We start from the raw sequence: 9,696 nt of genomic DNA, 5'->3' as shown, positions 1-9,696 counted from the left end.
CCCAACCACTTCATTAGCTCTGGAGCTACTTGTACTTGTCCTCCGCTCTTCTTCAGTAGCATGTTCAACGCCTTTCAACCTGAGGGGTCCATCTTCCAGCATCATATCTTTTAGCCTTTTGTTTCTGGACATGGGGCTTTCTTGGCAAACATACTGGCATGGCTTGCCAATTTATTTATTTATTTATTTATTTATTTATTTATTTATTTATTTATTTATTTATTTATTTATTTATTTATTTATTTATTTATATCCCACCTATCTAATCAATTAAGACTACTCTAGGCGGCTTACAGCAATTCTTGCTTCAGGTGGATCGTATTTAGTCAGAACTCTCCACTATGATCTGTCCATCTTGGGTGTCCCTGCACGGCATAGCCCATAGTTTCTCTGAATTACTCAAGCCCCTTCACCACCACAAGGCAGCAATCCGTGAAGGGAATGAGTGGACATACACATAGCAAAAAGAAAGGCAGTCATCTATCCTAATTGATAGTGGACATGCCTTTTTCTGTTTTCTTTTAGTTCTTTTTTTTCTTTTTGGAACGGCTGCCAAGTCCAGGTATGGATTAAAGGTGAATATGTATTTTAAAAATATGTTTGCATATATCCCTTTCACATTTTGTCCTCTCTTTTTTTTTTTTTTTTTTAGGGATGCCTTTGCTTTTTGGGACAGCGGATAGAGTCCTGTTCAGGCATTTCTCTGAACACATAAGTATGACTCCAGTTTTTAATATCATGCACCTAAACCTCACCTCCCTCTCCCAACTTGGAAGTCAGTCAGATCTTCACATATTCAGGGAGGGTTTGAAGGTCATTCAGCTATGCCAGCTGTGATCAGGAACCCTGACTCTTGAGGGGGGGAGGAGAGAATGTGGTGTGATGGGATTTGTGTGCATACATATATCCCAGAAATCACATAATCAGAACTACAATATGAGGAGCAGCATACATACTGCGCCCATATTTAACAGATACTTAGGGTTTGGGGAGGTATCTTCACATCATCTGCTTGTCTGAATCAGCCCTGTATCATGAAGTCAAAGCATAACAGTATGTCATAATATTTTCAAAATAATCTTTCTGCCCTCATTTAAAAAACCCATTAAGCAGTACAGTAGTAACTGGCGAGGGACATCGAAACACTGGATATGAACATATTCTCCCAAAAGTGAGTGTGAGATGGCTGAGACTGTTATTTAGATAAATTACCTAACTCTAAATGCAGTCATTGGTTGTGCAACACCCCCCAACCTCATTACGGGTTAGTGGTTCAATTAGTTAGCAAAGTAGGATACTACGCATTTAATTAGGGGGCTGTAGATAACAACCTCAAAAAAGCTAACCAGTATGTTCAGCCAGAACTTGGGACATCATTGGTTTTTAAAATTAATCTGTTTTGTAACACATCACACACCTATAGTCATCCACAATCTTAACAGCTGTTACCATTGCAACAATTATTATAACAGCCTTCCAGCCTACCTGGAAACATCCCTTAAAAGTAACTTTAGTGAGAATGCACTACTCAGTACATTGAAACATTAAAACCACTCCCACATACTGTGTACTTTTCAAATGTAACTTTACTATATTCTTGTTTGAAAAATAAAAATGAAATGAAATCCTTCATTTGTTACAAGTAACTCCTTTACTTGCAGAATTTCGAAAAGTTACTATTTTTTAATGACAGCATCCAGAACCCCCAAAAATTGTTGCCAGGGGTCATATTAGCTGGGAGATACTAGGAGATGCAAGCCGAAAAAGTAAGCTTTTCTTTGGGTCTTAAACACATTTAATAAGAAATAAAACCAGATGCATTTGAATGAATATGGCCTTCGTGAAGAAAAGAGCTGGTAGTTCTGAGATCTAGTTGAGTAGCTAGATACGAAAGAGAACAAAAATCCTGTTGCAACTTTGTTTACTTCCTTTGATATAATCTAACATAAATACGCTTCATGGATGGAGTCCTATTGGATTGTTGCATGTGTGCAAGAAGAACCATGGCTAATTGTGGCTGACGGATGAGATGTCTGGTGTTTATTTCATCCCTTCTTACCAATGAGATCAGCACCAATTAGCAGCAGCAGCTTCTCCCATTTCGCTTTTAAAACCCAATGGGTTTCTGCCCAATGTAAGATATAAATAGTGCCACCAGATATGCAGAAATTTCAGCACTTGCCATTTGCAATTTATGCTGTCCTTGCTGAAATTCCCTCTGATACACAACAATTACAGTTGCAAAAGCTTTGATCTTGTCTGCATCTGGTCTATCCTAGAAATCAAGTGCATGTTTTGCAAGCATAATGTCTCGGGTTCAGGCCCCGGGAACATTCAAGTTCAAAGATATCAGGAAGCAAAATGAGGGAAGTCTCTTTTCTCCACTTGAGACTTTCTAGAGCCATTGCTACTGATAAGAGTAGACAATCCTGGCTTAGATGGATCCGTGGTCCAGGTCACCAGAAAACCTCTTCATATGAATCATTTCAATGATTGTTAGTTGCAGTAATTCATTATCTGAAACAGAGATGATAAGGAAACTCAAAGTACTTTTCTTCTTACATAATGAGAAACTCCCTTGTATTAGTCAAGTAAAAATATGGAGAATGAGTCTGGAGGGTGTCCCCTGGGCACGTATACCCAGATCAATAAAGCACTTTATGACTGTCAGGGAATCACAGTGCTATCCTGTTTCTGAGATCTACCAAGACCTATATCTCATCAAGATCAGTGGGACTTGCTCATAGCTAGAAATGCAGGTTGACTGAGCATGCAAGAAGAAAAGAATTAATAGGATCCGTGAGCTGTTTATCTACAGGAACACAATATGTGCAAAATTTGTAAGAACTACATTCTGACTTGATTTGGATTTTGCTGCGTATTTTGGTCTCACAGTGAAATGAAACGTTTCTCCATTATACTAATAATGTGAACTAGAAACTTATTTGTAGAGTGATTACCGGTAACTAGAATTGAGATAAAACACAAAAGGTGCGATAATTGTGACCTGTTGCACCATGAAACTGTCAAGTCATTCCTCTCCATCAGAATTAGCCCACATCCACCAAGATATTTGGGGGCTTTTCAAAAATTTGAGTTGAGTGTATTGTGGGGTATTTTCTAACCCAGTGAGAACTATAATGTGTTAAAGGTCAGGGTTAATGCATGTTGTGCTTACAGTTATACTGAAATTGATACATGGGGTTCCAGTCGCAACCAGAACCAAATGGGTGGCAACACTGGCTGCTGATGCATGGCACTGATGCAGCACAGCGTGGTCATCCACCCACACAGCTTAGAGGGAACATTGGTATCAGATATACATGTATTTTTCTCTCTAACCACTGTCAATGGCTGAACATGAAGGCACTGTTTCACCCTACAGGTGACAATGTGGTAGAATGTCCACATTGCACTCTAGTACTGTGTCGATTCGCCTACGAGAGAGGACTCTGGGGGACTGAAAAACTATCTCTTGGTGCCTGTGAGTTAATCATTGCCTTTCTGTTATGACCTTCATTTGAAACACAGCTGAGTGGAAATCACAGAACAATATTCAGTCTCCCTAATCTCAACAACTGGCAAGCAAGGCTTTCTAGCTTGGGGCCCTCCTGGCAGAGTAGAGTGAGAGCAAAATTTGCCCCTCATACTGTCCCACCTGAGGAAAGCATCTCACCCTATCCAATGGAAAGTCTGGTTCAGAGACGGCATAGACCCTCACGTTTTACACACACAAGCATAGAGGAAGTGAAATTTCACCCACGGAAAAGAAATAGTCACTGGAACCCACTGAAAATGATATCTTAAGTTATTTTGTGGCCTGAAGAAACCAAAGAAGAGACCATACTGCATTCTGGGACTTAACAATGAATCTTTGCAAAATAATGACAAAGGTGTGCATTTTCATGTAACATGGAATGTTCAGTCCCTGAAATCTGTCCTTTTTCTTCTAGAAACAGAGCCACTGGCACCAGCTGTGCTAGCTGGACAGAAAGGCAGCTTCATAAATCAGCTAAGCAGGAATTTTAAGATAAAGCCTAGTGTTTTACATTTGTGATTTTCTCCAATTCATATATTTCAAGTTTTAAGAAGAGAAATAAACCACACACAAAAATCACACGACTAAAACAATACATACCACAACTAAAACAATAACAACAACTTACAAATAAACAATAACAATTATTTAATTCAAACATAGTGCACCCCTTCACCAGAACCAATATGGAGGCGTTCGGTTTTCAATGAATATTCCAAAGACCCTTAAAGTATTTCCTCCAAAACTGCAGTGTTTCTTGCGAAGATAAATATCTTTTCCCTTTTATTAAGACAAATTCTATAAAGTGTTTTACATCTGTAGATACATTTCATTCACTTCAGGAATGAGAATGACAATCAGATGGTTTAAATGCCTATGTGCTAAATTCTTTGAAAGCTTGTACTTGACCAAAACAGTGTATCAATCTTTCACACATATGTTTAATATTTTGCTTTCTTCTTGTTCTACATGTTATAATGCTGCATTCAGGTATATAAAGAGTTGACTCTCTTTACAAAATAGTCTTAAATCTATTTTCAAAAATAAAACAGTACTACAGCACACACACACGCACACCGAAAGTCTCTAACAACACACAACCATATGACAGACCAAAACAGAAATCACTAAAAATGGTATGTGAAAGCTCAGGTAACAGCAGAATTTTAAGTACTGAAACACAGCGATCATATTCTTAAAACAATATTAAAGAATATGTAATAATACACTGAGGCTTTAACTTGCTGATTTGTGACCCACTCTGGGAACCAGTCAGGGTTGACCTATTGGATAAAAGGTTATTAAATAAATCAGCTGAAATTACTATATGAATTTTTATTCCATGCTTTTGCCTGACAACCAAAAAGAGTGAGCGAGGAGAGTCAGGCCAAACAAAGCTCAATGTAAACGTGGAAATATATCACCAATAGCCTTCTTCTTCCTGAAGAGGGTTGGTGATGGAGAAGAATTTGAATCAGCTCCGTGGGCCCAGTGGAGAAAGGATATTAATCTTTCTCCCTCAGCCCAGTCCTTCTCTGGCGTTGGATCGATTGGCAGAGAATTTTGAAAAGAAAGGGACTGTGGGCTGTGGATGAAGAGTGGGCAGGTTCTACTCCAGTCCACCTGCCCAGTATAAAACTGGGTGCCTTGTTCCCTATTGGCCACTCTGTGGCCAGCCTCTCCTATCCCCACTCCCTATAGCTTGCTGGTGGGTTTTATGTATATGAAGTTAAGTTACACAGTAGTTGTTGTTGTTGTTGTGATAATGGTAGAATTCTTTTGAATATGATATGCTTGTGGGTTTTTTTTTTTTTTTACCTTGTCACAACTCTTGGTAGTTTTGTGGTACTGGGGCTGGATCCAGATGGTATGAGAATGACATGTGGAAACCTGGGTTGCCCACAATGGAAAAGGGAATTCTCCCCATATGGGGGGCAGAGGGACAGGGCTACAGTCTGACACCGATAGGGGGCCCGCTGGCCCCACCCCATCCTCAGGCACCAGAGAACCATGGAATGGCATATACCCATATGGTTTCTGGAGGATTGGCACACTCTGGCTGCTGAAGCAGACAGAAGTGGGCATTGGGGGGGCAGGCGGGCCTCCCAATGCGCTGGATCCGAATTCCCAGTGATAAGCAACGGACTGATGCTGTAACCCATAAATGCTCTGGCCTTTTTTTCTCCAATGGCTTGTGTGTTGTGTTCTTCCTTGGGGATCTCAAGAATCCCCAGGACCTGCTTAGCATTAAGCCAGCATATCTCAAAGGGGAGTGATTAGGCGGTCTAAGTGTTGCCTACATTTTCTTTGCCAGAAACTACACACTCTGAAAAAAGTGGGTGGAATTCACAGCAAGTCCTGTTGCTGCATATGTTGCGAGCCCAACTGTGGTTTAAAAACAGTGAACAATCCACATTTTTAATAACTGCAGTAAGGCTTAGGTCTGTCTTTTACAGCCTACTGAAGGCTTTGGGGATCCCATGAGAGGAAGCCTGTGATATGTGTCATTTTGACCCTAACTGCCACTGCTTTGATGGATACAAGTGGGTTCCTTTGGCCCTCACCCGCTTTCTGACTGGCTTTTTCTATGCTGTCAGGGAGAGAACCCGGCAGACTGCCTTCTGGCCCACACAGTGCTGTGGGCTTGGCTCAGGAGGGGGACTTGGACATGGAGGTCAACACCTCCCCTTTACTGTGATTTGGAACAGAGCCCTGGTACATTTCAAGGGGGCCACAGACTGGAAACCATTTTTTCTCATACCACCTTCTAAGGCCCATTATGCAAATTATACAATTCTTATTCAGACTCTCTTTCTTTCATATTGTGTTTATGGAGGTGGCCAAAAAGAGTTGGGAATGGCTGATTTAGAGGGTCCAGCTGGTAGACAACATGGACAAGGCTCTCTCTGTCCCCTTGAACTGGCGATTTCCCCCAGTTCCTGGGTAGACAGGGGCTTGAGTCTGCAGTGTTCCATTTTTCTGGATGCATTAAAATAATAAAATAAAATACTAAAGAAATCCAGTCACTAAGCCTTCATCTGTTCAGTTGCTTTAATACAAATCTGCCCAGTTCAAACAACAAGACTGTACGTTGAAAGTGGGTTCGTGCCTATTTGCAGCCAAGCTACAGTAAACATTTTTATTGTGAACTGTTGCAAATGTGTAGTTCCAGACTTTGTGGTACTACTATAGTTTCCTACCACATCCTGAATCCTGAAAGCCAGCATGAAGTTATGACTGTCTAGTATTCTTCTACACCATTGGTCCCCAACCTTGGGTAACCCAGGTCTTCTTGGACTGCAGTTCCCAGAAACTGCAACCAGCATAGCTGGTCGTGAAGGTTTCTGGGAAGTGTAGTCCAGGAACATCTGTGTCACCTAAGGCTGGGAACCACTGTTCTACATCATGGAGAGTAGCCTTGTTCAAGAGTTGGTGTGAGTTTATGAGGCACAAAGCACATAAAAGGAAGGGCGCACGCTGGTGTTGTTCCAGATATTCTCACCCACTCCTTAAACCCTCAGTCTCTCTGATTATCAGGGTTTTTGTTCATATGGAGCATAGTACTTGAAGCACTCCCTGGCCAGTTTACAATTCAATTACACAAGCTACACATTCTGGTCCCAGAAGCGAGCTGAGTACTCAGTTTACCAACCTTGGAAGGGTGGAAAGCAGAGTCAGTCGACCTTGAGCCAGCTACCTGAGCCCATTGGGGTTGAACTCAGCTCCTGAGCAGTGTTCCAGTTTGACCACTGTGCCACAAGAAGAGGGCCCCTTAATCCCTGCCTCTTGATATCAGGAGGTTAGACATGTGGGGTGGGCATTCATGGCCCCTGTCACATACTCAGATTAACATCTGAGCAAGGGTTTGTGTCTGAAGTAAACACACACAGTTCACATAATGAGTTGCTGCAAGCTATTGCGATGCATCAGTAAGTGTAGTGAAAGGTCATCACAGGGAATGGAGAGGAGGAGGAAGAAGAGGAGGAGGAAGAGGAGGGGCCACGAAAGGGAAACAAAGCTAAGACCAGGTACATCTGAGAACCCACAGAACCTCTTTCTGCCAAAGAGTGGGCAGAATCCCCAGGTTTCCTACCACATTTTGAGCCCTGAAAGCCAGCACGGAATTGTAACTATCTGGTTGGTATCCTGCCACATCAGTTGTTAAGGCACAGCAGCCGCCCTGATTGTAACTGGGTACTTTTCTGAACGACAAGCACACCTCCCAGGTTGTTTGGGCCTCGCCCTGAGCACAGACTCCAGATTGCCTGTACGTCTGACTGTCCATAGATAGCTGTTCAGGAAAACAAGGAATTAGCATGTTTCTAACAGGTTTCTTGTATGCACCCTGGTTGGGAGACAGTGAGCTTCCAAACCCAAAGCCATAGCAGGATTTTCTCCACTAAATTAAACAACCTTTGGAAAGAGAGAAAATGTCATGGATGTCACATTTAAAAGAGTATTGTATGTGAAAAAATAGCCACATACACGCCTGGAGCCTGTTTTGCCTTCCCATGCCTTCGGCACTCCTCTGCTGCCTGAACTCATCCAGATGAGCCTCCTGGTGCCTGTTGCACTGAGCATCCCGGAGGACTCTGACCTTTGGACTTTTTGCAGTTTGCTCTGAACTTTTCGAACCGTTTGGCTCAGCTGCTTTGCCTGGGAGTATTTAAAGGCAGGTCCAAGTGGGAACGCTCAGTCTCTCTTTGACACTGGGGCTAGAAGAAGACAAAAGGCGGGCAGCGCAAAGCCAAGGGTCCCTCACTCACCATGGGCCCCTGGCAGCTCTGGCTGCTCCTGCTGCTGAGCAGCGGCGCCTGGACACGTAAGTGACTGCCTGCGCACCTTGGTGTCGGAGGTATTTGGGGAGGGCTTCCCCCGTGGGGTGGTGGGGGTGGGTGGGTGGTTTCCATTTGAGAAAAGTCTCCGGGTTTTGCAATGTTGCACTCATCTAGATTTAATTGGCAAGATTAGTCCTTCTGCTGGTGATGATACAGAGGTGAATCCTGGTGACAATGATGCTTACGATGGTCGTGGCAGTGGTCATTATGATGTGTGTCATCTTGAGGAATTGTTACCTTTTATGTCATGATTAAATATGTGGGTATCTGTTTTCTCTACACACTCACACACTTGCTTGGTGTGGTGGTATGCCTTTTCCCTATCTGTTGTGTGGCTACTTTTCACCTTGAAGAAGAGGACCGAGGTTAAATAGCTGAACTGGCCAGCTGCAATATGTTTGGATGGAACTGTTTCTAGGATGAAGTTTGGTGACAGGAATCCATGATGGTGAAGCAGCTGGTTTCTGTAATCATGCATTCTGCCTTCTTAAAACCAGACTGTGTCCCAAGTGGTTTGTGACATACATTTTGAAACAGCCCCATACAACGGTGACGATGCAAAACTTAAAATTTCAGAGGAATATATTGACTAGGACATTTGCTACAATAAAACATCCACCGCCTGATGCCTGGAGGCACAACAAGACACATCCAACCACTTCCTTTGAAACCAATGGATTTAATCCAAAGTGGAATCTGTACAAGATGACATTGTGAGAGTATTGTGATCCTAAATGTAGGATTGAGTCATGTCTCACTAGATTCAATGTAAATATATTTCCAGCCAGTGAGTTGGGTTAATTTCTCAGTCATTTCAAAGAAATGTAACTGACTTCACAATTCCAAGCATATTTGGCTGAAAACTTCATATGTTTTAATAGACCACTTTTGCCTAAGCGGGGCTAGGATTATGTGACAGTTGAGAGAGACCCACATTGAAGACTTGATGGCTTATTTTTGAGAAAGCATTTATGGCTGCTGAGTATGCTTAGGATCAGAAGAAGATGGGTTTTAGCCAAGTCATATTATCAAGAACAGGAGAAGCTTCTTGTAGTTGCCTCTGAGTTCAGATTTCCTTGAGGATTCTTGGCTCTGTATACATGTCATAGCCTGCTTCCAGAGGAGCAGTTCCTAGTGCTAACAATCAGATAACATTCTGCCATTCATGTATCATTTTTTTTAAAAAAAAAAGTTTTATCCACATTTCTGGTTAAAAAGAAAAAGGGGGGAAGCCCACCAACTAAGGGATAAAAATTGAAGGCCATCTCATTTGGGTGCCCTGTGGAATTCTCTGCATGACATAGGGTGGAATCCCCTGTG

The 9,696-nt window shown here is 42.2% G+C and overlaps 1 protein-coding gene across 1 annotated transcript in view; it reads left to right on the top strand.

The window, feature by feature from the left end:
• Window positions 1-227: 227 nt before the first annotated feature.
• The window catches only part of APOB (apolipoprotein B), a 59,024-nt gene continuing 49,555 nt past the window's right edge, over window positions 228-9,696 (top strand). Inside the window, 1 exon segment of the mRNA XM_020815630.3 lies at window positions 228-8,360. Coding sequence (XP_020671289.3) covers window positions 8,306-8,360 — 55 coding nt within the window. The 5' untranslated portion in view covers window positions 228-8,305.

Source organism: Pogona vitticeps, chromosome 1 (genome assembly GCF_051106095.1).
Source record: "Pogona vitticeps strain Pit_001003342236 chromosome 1, PviZW2.1, whole genome shotgun sequence".
In the NCBI taxonomy this organism is placed as follows: domain Eukaryota; kingdom Metazoa; phylum Chordata; class Lepidosauria; order Squamata; family Agamidae; genus Pogona; species Pogona vitticeps.
The sequence above is the reverse complement of the archived record's forward strand: the minus strand, read 5'-3'. Positions and strand labels throughout refer to the sequence as shown.